We start from the raw sequence: 18,438 nt of genomic DNA, 5'->3' as shown, positions 1-18,438 counted from the left end.
CCGACCGTGAGTACGTGGGCTTAGAGTGGTAAGGATGTATAATTCCCTTTCACAATCGGTGGTGTCAGTGGAAAGTGTCAAAAATGTTAAAAATATCTTAGACAGGCATCTTAGTGAGATATAGTATGTGCGTGATAAAGACATAAATATATACAGTGCCTTGAAAAAGTATTCACACCCCTTGAAATATTCCACATTTTGTCATGTTACAAACAAAACCATTAATGTATTTTAGTGAGATTTTATGTGGTAGACCAACACAAAGCGGCACATCATTGTGAAGTGGAAGGAAAATTATAAATGATACCCCTAACTAAAATCTAGTGGAATCATTTGCCTTCAGAAGTCACCTAATTAGTAAATAGAATCCACCTGTGTTTAATTTAATCTCAGTATAAATACAGATGTTCTGTGAAGCTCTCAGAGGTTTGTGATGGTGCGTACACACGATCAGACTATCCGGCGGACTTTGCAGTGGAGGTCCACCAGACTTTCCAAACGAGCGGACCTGCAAACACACGCCCACACACGACCGGACTTTTCCAGCGGACTAGGTCCAGCGGACAACCCGCTGGACTATGGCGGGGGTCCGCCAGACTTTTGAAATGTACGGACTTACCCACACACAGAGTAAAGTCCGTTCATTTTAAATATGGCTCCAGGTAGACGGAACTAGTGAAGGAAGCCAATGTCGCCGCCTCCATCGGCAAGATTGACACCTCGCCAGCCCCGTCACCTGATATGGATTTAAAGGGGAACCCCTATGCCGAAAAAACGGCGTGGGGTCCCTCCAAAGTCCATAGCAGACCCTTATTCGAGCACGCAGCCTGGCCGGTCAGGAAATGGTTTGGGGACGAGCGAGTGCCCCCCCTCCTGAGTCATACCAGGCCACGTGCCCTCAACATGGGGGGTGCTTTTGGGAAGGAGGGCCCTGCAGTCCCACCACCCCAAAGCACCTTGTCCCCATGTTCATGAGGACAAGGGCCTCCTCCCGACAACACTGGCCATTGGTTGTCGGGGTCTGCGGACGGGGGCTTATCGGAATCCCGAGCCCCTTTAATAAGGGGGCCCCCAGATTCCGGCCCCCTACCCTATGTGAATGAGTATGGGGTATGATGTACCCCTACCCATTCACCTGGGGAAAAAAGTGTACATAAAAAAACACAACACAGATTTTTAAAGTACTTTATTAGACAGCTCGGGGGTCTTCTTCCATCTTCATGGGGTCTTCTCGCCGGGCTCCTCCGCTATCTTCTGCTCTTTTTCTAGCTCTTTTACTAGCAGAGGAACCCGGCTTTCTCCTTCAGTAAAAACCTGTGTTGTGTTTTTTTATGTACACTTTTTCCCCCAGGTGAATCGTACCCAATACTAATTCACATAAGGTAGGGGGCATAGGGGTATAGGGGTTCTCCTTTAAATCCATACCAGGTGACGGGGCTAGGGGTAGGGGCTACATCGTGCCCCATACTCATTCACATAGGGTAGGGGGCCGGAATCTGGAGGCCCCCTTATTAAAGGGGGTTCCCGGATTCTGATAAGCTAACCGCCCGCAGACCCCGACAACCAACGGTTGTCCTCATCAACATGGGGAAAGGGTACTTTGGGGTGGGGGGCCCCCCTTCCCCAAAGCACCCCCCCATATTGAGGGCACACGGCCTGGTACGGCTCAGGAGGGGGGGGCTTGCTCATCCCCACCCCCTTTCCTGACCGGCCGGGCTACGTGCTCGGATAAGGATCTGCTATGGACCTTGGGGAGACCCCCAAGCCGTTTTTTCGGCATAGGGGTTCCCCTTTAAGTCCATACCAGGTGACGAGGCTAGTGACCAGCAAGGAAGGCGTGGCCGGTAGCAGAAGGGGCAGGGCCGGGATGGAAACGCGCAGTGTCTGGTAGTCATGATCATCTCTCGCCAGGCCCCCAGGTGACCTCCGTGACGCTGTGCAAAACCGAGCCAGAGGCGCTGGAAACCACCGGCGCCACCGGACGAGACGCTCCAGCGCAAGAGGATCACCTTCCCCTGGGAGTCCTGTGATGAACTTTGGAACATTCCTTTACATACACGATGTGCCTGAATTTCTACTATACAGAGTGAGTGTACTACATTCCAAATAAATAATTGTGGATTTTAATACTGCACTTAGGTTGGCGCTGTTTGTGTTTCTGCTGGGACTAGCGAGGTGCCAATCTCACCGATGGAGGAGGTGACATTCACTTCCTTCGCTAGTTCCGTCTACCTGGAGCCACGTTCAAAATGAACAGACTTTACTCAGTGTGTGGGCAAGTGCGTTCATTTCAAAAGTCCAGCGGACTAGCACACAGACGGGCGGATTGAGTTGACAATTTTGATTTAAGACTTCTTTCAAAGTCCGCCTGACTTTTGGGAAGAAAAAGTCTGCCGGAGCCCACACACAGGCGAACTGTCTGCCGGATTCTGGTCCGCCGGATAGTCCGATCTTGTGTACGTGGCATTAGAGAACCTTAGTGAACAAACAGCATTTTGAGGGCCAAGGAACACACCAGACAGGTCAGGGATAAAGTTGTGGAGAAGTTTAAAACAGGGTTATGTTATAAAAAATATACCAAGCTTTGAACATCTCACAGAGCTCTGTTCAATCCATCATCCAAAAATGGAAAGAGTAAGGCACAACTGCAAACCAACCAAGACATGGCCGTCCACTTAAACCGACAGACCGAGCAAGGAGAGCATTAATCAGAGAAGCAGCCAATAGGCCCATGGTAACTCTGGAGGAGCTGCAGAGATCCACAGCTCAGGAGGGAGAATCTGTTCAGAGGACAACCATTAGTCATGCACTCGACAAATCTGGCCTTTATGGAAGTGTGCCAAGAAGAAAGCCATTGTTGAAAGAAAGCCATAAGAAGTTCTGTTTGCAGTTTGCAAGAAGCCATGTGGGGGACACAGCAAACATGTGGAGGAAGGTGCTCTGGTCAAATGACACCAAAATTTAACTTTTTGGCCTAAAAAATGCTTTGTGTGGTGGAAAAGGAAGGAGCTGTGGTGTTGCACACATTACTTCAGGTCGCGGCCGAGACCGGAAGTTCGGATCGTACGACGTTATCTGCTGTTTTCTACTTAGATGTAAGTGACTATTTACCATAATAAATTGCTTTTTCTATATACTACACATGAGAGCCCCCCTGTCCTTTTATTCCATACTCTATGTACCGCACACTGTATTGGGAGATATATGAAGAACTTGGGAAAGGAATGTACAAGTGTATATTATCTGCTGGACGGATGAGGATGGAGTAGCTTTTGCTTACATACAGAGTCTGTATATTAAGCATTTGAGGTGAGAGGCTGGGGGAAACTGGTGGTGCACCTGTTTGGCACTGAAGTTTGTCGCTGGATTATCACGTGTTTGGAAGTCACTTTTTGTGCATGGACTTTTATGTTCACGAAGCAATCGCATGGACTTGAATTAAGGGACACGATTTATTAATATTTATTGAATTGTTTGCACATTCCTATTTTAGCCACTTTTCTTTATCTTTTAACTGTGCTATATTTATATTGTTGCATGATTGTTTGTTTATGCACATTTATCAAACACTATAGTGTATTGCCCTATATTACACGTCTGATCACTTTGTGAGGTGGATTCACTTTTTTCACCTTATTTATTTGCTTATATATATCTTTTGAATTCTTAGTTTAGTTTGCTGGCAGCGCCCCATTTTTATCTATCACTTGGAAAACTTACACTGCACATCACCCTGAACACACCATCCCCACCGTGAAACATGGTAGTGGCAGCATAATGTTGTGGGGAAGCTTTTCTTCAACAGGGACAGGGAAGCTGGGCAGAGTTGACGGGAAGATGGATAGAGCCAAATACAGGGCAATCTTAGAAGAAAACCTGTTAAAATCTGAAAAAGACTTGAGACTGGGGCAGAGGTTCCCCTTCCAGCAGGACAACGACCCTAAACATACAGCCAGAGCTACAATGGAATGGTTTGGATCAAAGCATATTTATTGTGTTAGAATGGCCCTGTCAAAGTCCAGAGGCTTGACAATTGCTGTTCACAGATGCTCTCCATCCAATCTGACAGAGCTTGAGCTTTTTTACAAAGAATAATGGGCAAAAATGTCACTCTCTAGATGTGCAAAGCTGTCCCCAAAAAGACTTGCAGCTGTAATTGCAGAAAAAGGTGGTTCTACCAAGTATTGACTCAGGGGGGCTGAATACAAATGCCTTTTCACATATTTATTTGTAAAAAAAAATTGAAAACCATTTATCATTTTTCTTCCACTTCACAATTATGTGTCACTTTGTGTTGGTCTATCACATAAAATCCCAATAACATACATTTATGTTTTTGGTTATAACATGACAACATGGAAATGGAAAATGTCAAGCAGTATGAATACCTTTTCAAGGCCCTGTACACACTTATACACCCACACAGGTTGAACTGGATGGACTGGTGTCTTTATTCAACCTCATCAATATGTACCTATGTAAGATTTATACAGTTACTGAAATGTCCAGCTTTTGTAATGTAATAAAAATAGAGTCTGCTATTGCCAACCTCTCCTTTTCAACATGCTAGTTACCCTGGTTGTTATGCTGTCTTTAACTGCAATAAGTATACAGGCAAGGAATTTTTTCATCTCTTCATATCCTGATTTTGGTTATCTAAAAACTTGTTGTAGGTCAGCCAGTGAGAAATATTGAAGCCTGTTAACTTTGTTGCAAAAGTATGGAAACTTTTACAGGATAAGGTTGTGTTTGTTTTCTGTAAGAGTTAAGTCTCATTCTGCTGCACGTACTGCATAGAGGATAACAGTCTATAAGACTTCGCTGGGCACAGAAATGACTAAGCACAGAAAGGGATCTGTAAAGTCAGCAGATCAACAATAACTGCAGTGATGTTTTGTTTGTTTTTTTGGACAATGTAGGATAGACTTCTGAGCAGTGAAATATATAATACTCTGTGATAAGTCAAATTTCACCATATTTGGTAAAGGGTTAGTTCACCTTTACCAAACAACTGCCTAGGTAAAGGGAGTCTGTAGATAGATGTTTCCTAGATGTGTTCTAACTGTATGGGGATAGGACTGACTGAGGGAGGAGACATATTGTTGTTCCTACTTAGTAAGAACAAACAATATGTCTCCTCTCCCCTGACAGAACAGGGATTTGTGTATTTACACACACAAATCCCCATGCTGGTTCTCATGTATGTGATCGTGTGTGGCACTGGGTCCCCCGTCATGCAGCGGGTGCACGCACGTGCCTCCGGCAACACGCGTGCACCCTCTGGTGGCTCTTAAAGGGGACCTCGCCCCCGTATGGGGTTTCATCCAGTGGTGCCATTGTGCCACAGTATAAGTACGTGAGTCGGTCAGGAACCAGTTAAAAAATCCTGTCACAATGGCCCCTATTTAGTTACTTCTTTACATGGGATCTCCCCTGCACCCGATAAAGGCTACAAGTAGGCACGCAAGCAGGCATTTTGCATGGTTCATTATTGTTACCATCAAGAAGCTGGGAAGAGGCAGAGAAATGATGTAAAGAGGCTGCTGAAGCAAGTACATCTCTGTAACAAGATGTATTATTGTTACGATTTGTATCTAAAATATTTTTCTGAATCTTTCTGGATTCATTGGTTCTGGTGCATGTTCTGCATTAGCCAAGAAAGTTAAAGAACTTTGAAAGGCCATGTTCCCAATGCCAGAATAAAAATGCCCATGTGCCAACTGCTAAACAAATTGTCAAGCAAATCTGATAAAGGGGCTCTGCATGGCTCTGAAATGTTTCTTATTTGCGATGTGATTTTTTGATGTTTGAATAAAGCTCTGGACTTTGTTAGATGTACTAGTAAAATATATATTTTTTTAAATAATGCAATGCCTATAGCTAAAACAGCCTAGCTACTATGGCCATTTCCATTAAGGTGTGTGGTGGGAATAGCTAATTTCTTTGTAATCAAACATGTCCTAAATCTTTTACAGTTTCCAGACCTAAATTCTATAAAACATTTATAGGAAGTTTAAGAAAAAGATGGTAAAGTAGATGTTCACCACCTTCAATGAACTAGAGACTTTTTTCATACAGAACAGTGCAAAATCCTACTACACATAACTCCGGACTTATATTCCAGCATTCCAGGAAGGATTACAGCTGTTCTGAAGGAAAAGGTTGACCCTACTTCTAAATAGGTTCTCTATACTAAGATAGGGTTCGGCTTTTTCATAATACTGTTCAACCCCTTTCTTTGTATTCATATATATAGTATATAGTATATTTATATATATATATATATATATATATATATATATATATATATATATATATATATATATTGTATATTACTTTTAATTGCTTTATAATTAATTATATACTAAAATCCTGAAAGAAAGTGATTTTTGACATGTGACGATATGTATGTGTCGTAAAGATCAATGTGCTTTTATACACTAAGTTTAAATTAGGCATTTTCTGCAGACTAGGCTGTTTAAGATTAGTCTACTATTAATCGCTCTGCATACAGAGATAAAAAGATAAAACACTACCACTGCTGATAAAATTTAGGTCAAATGTAGAAGAAACCTGAGAGCAGTTGTGACTTTATTACTACGTTTGTCAGTGTAAGCGTATAATTTGTGCAGGATTTCCTGTCCTTGAGTCAAACTCCTGCAATACAAGTAAATAATAGAAAATCTGCTCCACCACTAAATTGTGGGAGAACATCTCATAATTTGCACTGCTGTGAGCATATTCTTTTCTCCCAGCATAAATAGTGGATCATTTACCACAAAGGAGCAATGATCAGTTTTCTATTTTAAATAATAACTTACTGTATTTAGCAGTACACAGAATTTATATTTGTTAGTGCTGGTTTCGGATTTTCAGTTTGCTATTTTGTTTGTAGGCTGGCAAAGCAGCCAAACAGGCCAAACGGGGCTATAACTCCTGCACCCTAATTAGCCTCCAGCTACCTAGTGGGGTGCAATAAGAATCCTGCTTTCAATACTGCAGGGGCAATCAGAATCCTTGCTTGTGTTTTTAGCCAGCTAAAGAAGTAATATGAATCAACATGAAGGGTTATCATTTTAGGAATTCAAATAATCAAAGAGCATGTTAAGACCAGAGGTCACCCCTGTATCGGGAATGTGAAACTCCTTTTTTGGACCACCTAAATTGAAGTGAGATTTTTGACCACTTATCCAGTTACTAGAAGAATCAAGCACATTTGCAAAACATGTTGCCTCTTGGCCAAATTATAAAATTTTCTGCAAGTTAAGAGATTGCCTTGCTCATCTGTGCTTAAATCTCTCCCAAGACACTCTCTACATGGTGTTTGAGGATTTTGTGGCTCTCCTCCCAAAGTCCGAAAACATAGTGATAGGTTAATTGGCTTCCTCTGAAACTGCCCCTTCTGTGTATGTTATTGTTGCGGGGGTATTTAATTGTGAGCTACTTTGAGGAACAAGGGTTAATGTCAAAGGATCTATGTTTTCTGTACTTCACTGTGTAATAATTCAGTGCTTTAAAAATTCTGGAAATAATTTAAGCATTTAACATCTCAATCTTTTAGATATGGCCATGTCTGTCCACAATTTTCCACAAATGTGAAAAGAAAGCTCACGCCTACTAATGAGTCTTCGGCCATAAAGGCACTGCAAAGCTTTGGAGATTTTTGTAGTTGAGGCATCAGAAGGTTAGGTCACCTAAAGCTATATTTGATGATGGTACAATGTAATGGAGAGACATTAACGAGTTACCAAAGACTATAGGGAACCAGTGGGATAATAATGCTACTGTTCTCTGTTAACTGAAATATCAATTTAGTTTGTACAGATGTTTTGAGTGCTTTTCAGTTGAGCAGTATACATTCTAACTGTGCAACATTTCAGAACTATATCACCCATACACTTACTTCAGTGATTATGGTTGAGCTGAACTCATTCCGATCATACTCCCAACCATTTGTGCAGGATCTTGTTTCTGTATCTGTAGTATTATGCCATGTGCTGTTGGAATCCACCATTCTCCACTGTATGTCAACAAACTCCAGACAGGACTCAGGCCTCCCCTGATCATTCTGTGGTATGAAGACCCCCACCCAACCCTCGCTTTCAGTACTGCTGTTAACAACCCCAGTGTCATTTATTTTGCATTTGTGGCTTGGAATTGCAGCACTGAAGTTCTGGAGAAGGTTATGGCTGGCCATCAACAATATGGGAATGCTTAGTAATGTAACGTGTATGATCTGGAACCGTCCCATGCCTCCAGCTTTTTCCAAAAGATCTGCAAATGCCATGGCTGATAACTCAACTTTGACCTCCCTAATCACTTTCACCACCCAAATATGGAAAAAATGGTCTTTATTTTAACTGTAGATAACGTTGTTTTTCCTCTTGAGATTGGAGTTCAACAATAACTTTTCCACAGCACAGCACAGAGGACAGAACAATGCTGGAGAAAATTCACTGTTTTTTTATATTCTGTTTTCTGAGGAACTCATGCCAGCATTTCCACAGGCATTCTTAAACAGGATTATAATGAAATCCTCTCTTCTCGCTCAGAATTATGTTCTTTATTCTTTGAGTATTGGAAACCCTTATAAAAACTCTTTGATAAGCACTGTAGTTTCATAGATAATCTTTGAATTTTCTTTAGATTTTCATCTCTTTGTAATGGGCGTTCATAATTTTGTTTTCCGCACCAATTTAGGCAAAATATCGCGTTCAGTGCTTGAGTTAATGTTTTGTCTTGGAAAGTAATTTCCTTTGTTAACCTTTTCAGCGTCAAGGCGGTGACTTTCGTTGATTATAAAATATCTTTCTTCTTGAAGAAAAAGTGATTAAAGATTGTGGTCAGTTTCTTGAAAAACTTCAAAAAAATTAGTTCAACTAAATCACAAAACAAAGAAGATTATTAATTCAACAATGTTTAAAGGGAACTTCATGTGAATGGTTTTAACTTAAGTGACTATGACATATAAAAATCTACTGTTTATATATGACTTACATAATTTCCCAGAAACCCCCACTGCGTTTTACTCCAACCCTCCACTACCTGTGCTGATTGTGATGGATGATTTCTCAGTTGATTTAAAGCGGGAGTCCACCGGGACTCCGCGTTTTTTTTTTTTTTTAAAGCCAGCAGCTACAAATACTGCAGCTGCTGACTTTTAAAATAGTGACACTTACCTGTCCAGCGCGCCCGCGATGTCGGCACCCGAAGCCGATCTCTAGGTCGCCTGTCGGGTCCTGCCGCCGCCATCTTGGGTATGGGAATCAGGAAATGGAGCCTTTCGGCTTCATTTCCCGGTTCCCTACTGCGCATGCGCGAATCGCGCTGCGCAATAAGGACGCTCCCTGCTGCCTCTGGGATCTGTGTGTTTCCCAGCAGGCAGCGGGGCACTTGCGGGAAGGGGCGGGCACTTGCGGAAAGGGGCGTACGTTACGCCCCTTTCCGCAGAGAGCTATCCCGGAAGTGGGTGCAGTTACCTGGATTATCCAGGTAACTGCACCCCCCACCCCCCTGAAAGGTGCCGATTGTGGCACCGGAGGGGGGGAGGGCTCCGATGAGCGGAAGGTCCACTTTAGGGTGGACCTCCGCTTTAAACAGGGAAATCTCTTCACATATAAAAAAATAACAAAAAATTTGCAAAATACTGGGAATAATAATAGTGGCTACAAATCCTGACCTTCCCTCTGAAAATGCTAGCTGCCTGGCTGTCATACTGAGTAATTGATCTGAAATAAAAATGCACAGCAGGAATTTTGGCTTTGCTTGCTCGAAAGTCAGTAAGGCTGGGTTCACACTTGCGGTTTCCAGCATCCAATTTGCATGAGAATGTGACCGTCTCTCAATGAAGCTGGTAAACACATCTCCGGGACAGCCACGGAACATGCTGGAAAAGGGTCCTGGGCATCTTTTGCTCCGTTTCAGGTCCAATTATGGCAAAAATTTGGACCTGATTTGCCCCTGAAATGGAAAACAGGGATGCAGCGGACCCCCTACTGTGAGCCGCGGTCACAGCTAATGTGAACCCAGCCTAAATCCAATGGTATTGAAGCCTAGACAGCCAGCCAAATAGAAGTTCCAGAGGGCCAGGAAAGGAATTCTCTATGTTTTCCTCAATACAGGTTTCCTTTAAACCATATTAATTCAAAATACTTAAACATTGAAATCTAAGGTCATCTTGGATTTGAGGTTTATATAGCACATCCTTGTTAAAGAAGTTGTAAAGGCAGAAGGTTTTTTTTCTTAATGCAATCTATGCATTAGGATAAAAAAAACCTTCTGTGTGTAACAGCCTCCCTAGCACCCCCCATTTACCTACCTGAGCTCATTCTCTCTCCAGTGATGTCCACGATTCCCTCAGCTATCCAGTACACTCCTCCTGATTGGCTGAGACAGAGCAGCAGCACTATTGGCTGTCAATCAATGTCAGTCAGCCAATCTGGGAGAGAGGGGCGGGGCCAGGCCGGGGCTCTGTGTCTGAATGGATACATGAAGCTCTGTCTGGGCTGGGGGGACCCCTGTAGCAAGCTTCTGTCTGAGGGGCACTCGAAGGAGGGAGGTGCTAGGAGCTGGACTGCTCTGTGCAAAACCAACTGCACAGAGGAGGTAAGTATAACATGTTTGTTATTTTTTTTTAAAACAAGCCTTTACAATTACTTTAAAGTGAAATTACAGCCATTACAAATGGTGTCATTAATATTGAGTACATGCAAACATGAAATAATCTTACTCCGACATCTAATTGTAAAGCATATAGAACTATGTACTTATAGTAACACTCCTTATTTATGGCAGGTATAAAGTACCCAAGGTTCCAAGTAAGATGCTGCTTTTGGTAAAGATTTCCTGTTGCATGCCATGCCTCCTTAAGAGCCACCAGAGACTGCCCTGAGCGGCTGTCTTCTGGTGCTGTGAAAGTTAACAGCATCCTCTGCTACTGAGAAAAGTTGCACCAATCACCTCCTTCTGCCCTCACAGCCATACATATTACACTAATACTTCTCTTCCACAATGCATTGCATTGAGTGGGCAGTTGGCATTCAGCTGCCCTTTAACCGCTTCCCAACTGCCTCATGCCGATATACGTCGGCAGAAGGGCATATACAGGCAAAATCATGTACCTGCACGTTGCCCTTTAAGAGGCGGCGGGGGCACGAGCGGCCCTGGCTGCACGCTCGCGCGACCGTGGGAAGCTTGCGGACTCGATCACAGTGTGGATACCCGGGATCGCCTCACAAAGAGGAAGAACGGGGAGATGCCGATGTAAACAGCATCTCCCTGTTCTGCCTAGCAACAAGTGACACTGATCTCTGCTCTCTTTGATTGGAGCAGAGATCAGTGATCTGTAAAACACAGCCATGCCCCCACAGTTAGCAACACACCCCTAGGACACACTTAACCCCTACACTGCCACATAGGGGTTAACCCCTTCACTGCCAGTGTCATTTACACAGGAATCAGTGCATTTGTATAGCACTGATTGCTGTATAAATGACAATGGTCCCAAAAATGTGTCAAAAATGTCCGATGTGTCCACCATAATGTCGCAGTCATGATAAAAATCACTGATCGCTGCCATTTAAAATATATATATATATATATATATATATTAATTAAAATGCCATAAAACTATCCCCTATTTTGTATAACTTTTGCGCACACCAATCAATAATCGCTTATTGCGTTTTTTTACCAAAAATATGTAGAAGAATACGTATCGGCCTAAACTGAGGAAAATAAATGTTTTTTTATATATTTTTGGGGGATATTTATTATAGCAAAAAGTAAAAAATAATGCTTTTTTTTCAATATTGTCGCTCTTTTTTGTTTATAGCACAAAAAATAAAAACCGCAGGGGTGATCAAATACCACCAAAAGAAATCTCTATTTGTGGGAAAAGAAGGACATCAATTTTGTTTGGGAGCCACATCGCACAACTGCGCAATTGACAGTTAAAGCGACGCAGTGCCGAATCGCAAATCGTGCTCTGGTCAGGAAGAGGGTAAATTCTTCCAGGGCTGAAGTGGTTAAAGAATGCAATGCACTGTAGGGAAATAGTATGTTTTGTGAAAACACCACAGTGACCCCTGTGGTGGGATGACTATTGTACAACATAACTGAACCAGGACTTGCAGAAGACTTGCAGAATGTTTGCAAAGGAAGTTGATCTGGAGTCATGCAATTTGGACTTGTTGCAATTGTGCAACAAACTTGTGAACCCTGAAAAGTCTAGCAATAGCTTAGCAAGTCATTTCCAAATACAGCTCACTTGCTTGCTGTCTGGGTAATGGCAGCTATTTTCCTCATAATAGATCTATTTTAAGGTTTTTGGGGCTCTGTTGGACATGAAAGCAAGCTACTTACAGCCTCTTTAATCAAGATCACCCTACATATTTATATGCAGAAGTGCCCTTCCTGCTTTCCCGCTTGCCACTGCCAAAATCTGTGAATATAAAATGTCTGCTGCAGTTTAACATTTTTTTCATTCCTTTATGGCTACACAGCTCTTAAAATTATCACTGCATCAGTCACATGCAGGCCTTATAGTAGGTCTTCTTAAGGGGATGTGTAGGGCTTCCTATGAATACAAGAACTTTGTATGATTGGAAGTGGTTGAAGAACTCAGTCCACCCAAAACAAATCTATCAGGAATAATTAGATACCTTGTTCAGTAGCATGGGAGTCGATTGACAAATATGGGCATTGTACCTGAATGAGGGAGAATGCTCCAACTCATGGAGCAGATGTAAAGTTGGACACACACATTATAATTGTATTGTACAATTGTTTGATTTACTAGTAGCTATATAGTCCAAGGACATTTTTAAGCAATCCTTTTTTATTTATATTCAATCAAGGAGGGCCTTACCTTATACAATTGTGGTCAGATCATAAATTTGCTGTTCCCTCAAAATAACTCAACACATAGCCAATAATGTCTAAATCGCTGGCAACAAAAGTGACTACACCCCTAAGTGAAAATGTCCAAATTGGGCCAAATTAGCCATTTTCCCTCCCCGGTGTCATGTGACTCATTAGTGTTACAAGGTCTCAGGTGTGAATAAGGAGCAGGTGTGTTAGATTTGGTGTTATCGCTCTCACTCTCTCACTGGTCACTGGAAGTTCAACATGCCACATCATGGCAAAGAACTCTCGGAGGATCTGAAAAAAAGAGTTGTTGCTCTGGCCTAGGCTATAAGAAGATTGCCAAGACCCTGAAACTGAGCTGCAGCATGATGGCCAAGACCATACAGTGGTTTAACAGGACAGGTTCCACTCAGAACAGGCCTCGCCATGGTTTACCAAAGAAGTTGAGTGCACATGCTCAGCATCATATCCAGAGGTTGTCTTTTGGAAATAGATGTATGAGTGCTGCCAGCATTGCTGCAGAAGTTAAAGGGTTGAGAGGTCTGCCTGTCATTGCTCTGACCATACACCACACACTGCATCAAATTGGTCTGCATGGCTGTCATCCCAGAAGGAAGCCTCTTCTAAAGATGATTCACAAGAAAGCCTGCAAACAGTTTGCTGAAGACAAGTAGACTAAGAACATGGATTACTGGAACCATGTCCTGTGGTCTAATGAGACCATGATGAACTTATTTGGTTCAGATGGTGTCAAGCATGTGTGGTGGCAACCAGGTGAGGAGTACAAAGACAAGTGTGTCTTGCCTACAGTCAAGCATGGTGGTGGGAGTGTCATGGTCTGGGGCTGCATGAGTGCAGCCGGCACTGGGGAGCTACAGTTCATTGAGGGAACCATGAATGTCAACATGTACTGTGACATACTGAAGCAGAGCATGATCCCCTACCTCCGGGGACTGGGCCGCAGGGCAGTATTCAAACATGATAACGACCTCAAACACACCTCCAAGATGTCCTCTGCCTTGCTGAAGAATATGAGGGTAAAGGTGATGGACTGGCCAAGCATGTCTCCAGACCTAAACCATACTGAGCATCTGTGGGGCATCGTCAAATGGAAGGTGGAGGAGCCCAAGGTCTCTAACATCCCCCAGCTCCGTGAAGTCTTCATGGAGGAGTGCAAGAGCACTCCAGTGGCAACCTGTTAAGCTCTGGTAAACTCCATGCCCAGAAGGGTTAAGGCAGTGCTGTAAAATAATAGTGGCCACACAAAATATTGACACTTTGGGCACAATTTGGACATTTTCACTTAGGGGTGTACTCACTTTTGCTGCCAGTCGTTTAGATATTAATGGCTATGTGTTGAGTTATTTTGAGGGCACAGCAAAATTTACACTGTTATACGAGCTGTACACTCACTACTTTACATTGTAGCAAAGTGTAATTTCTTCAGTGGAAAGATATAATAAAATATTTACAAAAATGTGAGGGGTGAACTCACTTTTGTGAGATACTGTATATATAGATATATATTTATGAAAAATCAGTTTTGGATGAACAAACCGACTAATCAAATTGCCCGGCACATACAGACAGTACTAGAACAAGGTCATGTAGCGCTCCAGGCAAAGATGCCGAAATGCACCTCATTCCCAAGGGAAGTAAAATATGGGTAGAATGGAGATATGCAAATGGTATGAGGAGGAAACGATTCAGAGTTTCTGTGATCTGGAAGGGTAGATCATTTGCAGAGAGGTAAAGTGCCCTGGAGATGAGTGGGAGGCACTGTGACTAGAGGAGAGAAGGTGAGGTGGTATGGGGGGAGATTTAAGGAGACAGGGAGTCACTGTGACTAGGAGAGGGGGTGGACTGTAAAGAAGGAAGGATAGAGGGAAGTGTCACTAGTGGACCTCATCAGTGTTGCCATTAACTTCCAGAGGAGGCATATTCTGTTCACCAGACTTTTGACTCTAAAGCCCCGTACACACTATCAAATTTTCTGCTGATTTTATCCTTCAGATTTACCAAAACCATATAATATGTGGTCAAACCTTAGGCGTTTTGTTTCAATTTGTATGCAATCAGACAGGCCCTTGCACTACATGGTTTTGGTAAATCTGAAGACAAAAATCAGCAGAAAATCACACAGTGTGTATGCTTAAGCCCCCGTACACATCCATCGGAATGTGTCCTATCGGACCGTGTTGTCGGATAATCCAACTGTGTGTGGTATGCATCGGACTGTTTCCGTCGGAATATCTGTTGGACCAAATTTTCCAACTTGTTGGAAATATTTTCCGACAAATTGGTCCGATAGGACATACTCCGAACATGTGTAGAGAATTCCGATCGGACCAAGTGCCACGCATGCTCAGATCAAATTACTACATCAAAGCTATTGGCTACTAGCCTGACCGTAGTCCCATCGTAACGAAATTACGTCATCACGTTCTGAAAGATTGGATTTTTCGACAACTTTGTCCGACCGTGTGTATGCAACAGTTTCAGACACAATCCGTCGGACAAAATCCGACGGATTTGGTTGGCAGGATGTCCGACCGTGTGTACGGGGGCATAGAGCTTTTCCTCCAGATCTGGTGCTGCTGATTTTCACAGAGGATGTCAGCAAAGCCAAAACTGTTTCCAGTAGTAATCCTTGATGCTGGTCAGCCTGGACCAACGGCAGGGCCCGCTATTGTCCCACTTGCCAAGATATCCCACCCTGCACTATGGCTGAATTGCTGGATAGGGGTTCAGTGTATTTGCAGCTGTTTTATTTTTGGAGTGAGAGACATTGTGCTGCAGACAGTCTGCCTGAACTGTGGTGTATTAACATGATTGCAAAGCTGTCAGCACATCTCTATCAGGGAGCTTGCAAGCAATTTAGCAACTAAATGTCTTTGGGCACATACAACTCCTCCTCTCGCAATTCAGCAGCACAGATTGATATTGCAGCAGGCAGCCTGCTGGAGAACGGGGGGTGGGCTCTGCTGCTTAAACAGAAAAGTCAGTGCTACTACCCATACACTACATAGATAGCAGAGCTTCCAGGTGGTCGATCCCCAGTCGCTGGCTGAGTAGAGTAATCTAGAAAAAATGATCCGCACTCCGGTTGTTGCTCTTAAAATTTTCTTCATTTTATTAAATAGCCACGGTGAACAAAGGCATATTAGGTCAGTTGACTCATTTCAGTCGATAAGGCATTCGTCGTATGTCTTATGACTAAGGCCTTATAGGCTGAAACACGTTTTTCTACAAGGCTCTGCTGCTTGTCAAAGGCTGATCAGAGGCACTGATTTAAATTGTAGGAGAGGATGACGGATTTTCTGGCATCCTTTTTAGGCATAGCTGTCCCCCCAGACATGAAAACACTGCATCTAGGGCACCTGCCCAACCCTGGCCATGCATACAGGCTAGAAAAATAATATAAATTATAAAAAGGAGGCTTATGATGAATATCTTGCAGGCTGCTGCTCCTTCCTTCATAGCTACTGGATATTGCCCTAAGCAGTTATCTTTTTATACAAACCCATATACGAAGCAATCTTATATCACAGAATACTGCGTGCAATATCACTTCCCTTAGTGCACATGTATAAAAAAAAATCACATATAAAAAAATAGCTGTGACTATTTTTTTTTTTTTTGGACTCAGGTCCAAAAAATAACCACAAAAATGCCTTGTCCACCAAAGGAGAGCAAAGAATATAGTAGCAATTAAACTGGTATTAAAGGATTCATCATAGAATGTCTATGCAACTGGTGAGTTGTAGTTATCTTTTATTGCTGTATGAGTTGAAAGCAGTCACAAAGAGTTCTGGCCCATCTTTTCTCTTTCTGCCATTCAGAGCCCATTCACTGATTCTATGATTCTGTGAATGGAGGGAGAGCGATTGAATGACAGAATCTTCCCCGTCAAATCACAGAGTGTGTTACATTGTGGTAAAAAAGTACCACAGGGTCCCTGAATAGCAGAAAGGACAAAAGGGGGTGTGCAAGCAGCGTAACTCTTCTTACAGATGTTAGTCGTTCAGGGCAATATTCGGCAGCTATGAAGGTGGCATGAAGGGAATGTATCCCATGTCCAGCCTGAAAAGGTTAGAACCCCTGTCTAACTCTAATTGCTATTGGTGCTCCTGTTATGGAGAATTTGCTTCACATCCCACTGAGTCAGCAAAATAGGAATTTGCAAACTCTCTTCACCGGAGTAATAAACTAAATTTTTAATGCTTTCCTTTCCAGACAGTTCTACATTAGATAGAATGCTTTGTCAAAGGACATATAGGGGTTGATTTACTAAAGGCAAAAAGACTTTGCACAGGTAAAGCTTCACTTTGTAAAGAATACGCAATCACGTGCAAGGAAAATAAAAACACAGCATTTTTGCTTACACATTATTAATGGAAGTCAGCATGGCTTCTGTTCATTTACTAAGCTCTGGAGCAACTGCACTTCCAGAGTGCAAATACACTTTGTAAATTAGTAAATTACACTTTGTAAATTAGTAAATCAATCCCATAATCCAATAAGGAGTATACATTTTGTTACATTATGCAACTTTGTGCATTTACAGGTGTGATGCAAAAAGTTTTTTTTTTTCTTTTGTCTGGGAACAAAAATAATCTGTGTGCCAATGTATTAAAAAACCCAGGACCCCCAAAACAGATTCTTGTACCCTGTGGAATCTGACCTGCCGTTTGTGCACAACTTATCTAAAGCATGCTCAGTTTAGTCATGACTTTTAAGATACCTGAGCTACTCTACAGACCAGATTTAAATAGGCAATATTTACTTTGTGTGCAGTACACAGTGCTTCATGGCTTACAATTAGACTTTGCAGAGTAGGATACGTAAATCTGTATACTGCAGTCTGCAGGTACTCAGCTTACACCATGGATACAAGTGATATGAGTGAGTTTGACAACCACATTAGACAATTAAAAATAATGTCATACAATGAAATGTCAATATATTACTATACTCATTGAAGAGTGACTCTGGAGCTAACAGTAAAATCTTACCTTCAGCATATGCAGTTAGTCAAGAGTTCCATCAAGCAGGTGACAAGATGACTTTTGGTAAAAGTTTTTTAGATGAAACAAGTATAGCAGTAAAAATTGAGGATCTGCTTAGGAACTTTTGAAGTTCAGCCTAGTGCCCCTTTCTGATGGAGAATGCCAGTAAGAACACGTGGCTGCTGTTGCTCAGGGCACAGCTAGTACAGGTATTTGAGCTTGAGGTTCAGGATTATATAGAGAGTCAGAGTCCGGCAGAGTTAAAGTATCACTACAATCAGTGGGGGATTAATGAGGGGGAAGTGGAAAATGTGGGGAATGCACTGGAACATGGGCAAAGTGCAAGGGGTATAAAGGGTGGCAAGTGACTGTTATAAAAAATGTTGTGTATGTTTTATATGATAAAGCAGAATACCTTGAGATTCAGAGAATTACATAACTACACAAATTCCATTTTGCATTACATGAGCTCACTGACATATAGTTCAACAGCCTGTTTATTCTTTGCATCTTACTGTTAATGGAAATCCAAGCTTCTGCTACAGACAATTGAACCATTTTG

At 42.4% G+C, this 18,438-nt stretch overlaps 1 protein-coding gene across 4 annotated transcripts in view; it reads right to left on the bottom strand.

Annotated features, from left to right (window-relative positions):
* Positions 1 to 18,093, bottom strand: part of SLC22A6 (solute carrier family 22 member 6) — a 118,848-nt gene extending 100,755 nt beyond the window's left edge. The window contains exons 1-2 of one of the 4 annotated variants that reach the window (XM_077458544.1): positions 17,883 to 18,093; positions 7,904 to 8,814 (exon numbers count right to left, since the gene is read on the bottom strand). In XM_077458544.1, the coding sequence (XP_077314670.1) occupies positions 7,904 to 8,287 (384 nt within the window). In that variant the 5' untranslated portion in view covers positions 8,288 to 8,814; positions 17,883 to 18,093. Of the gene's footprint in view, positions 1 to 7,903; positions 8,880 to 17,882 lie in introns of all 4 variants that reach the window. The other 3 variants (XM_077458528.1, XM_077458521.1, XM_077458536.1) reach the window with 3 other exon arrangements.
* Positions 18,094 to 18,438: the final 345 nt, after the last annotated feature.

Source organism: Lithobates pipiens, unplaced genomic scaffold (genome assembly GCF_037356315.1).
Source record: "Lithobates pipiens isolate NorthernLeopardFrog02 unplaced genomic scaffold, aLitPip1_a1.2 Scaffold_10, whole genome shotgun sequence".
Classification (NCBI taxonomy): Eukaryota; Metazoa; Chordata; class Amphibia; order Anura; family Ranidae; genus Lithobates; species Lithobates pipiens.
This window is presented reverse-complemented; position numbering and strand designations above follow the sequence as displayed.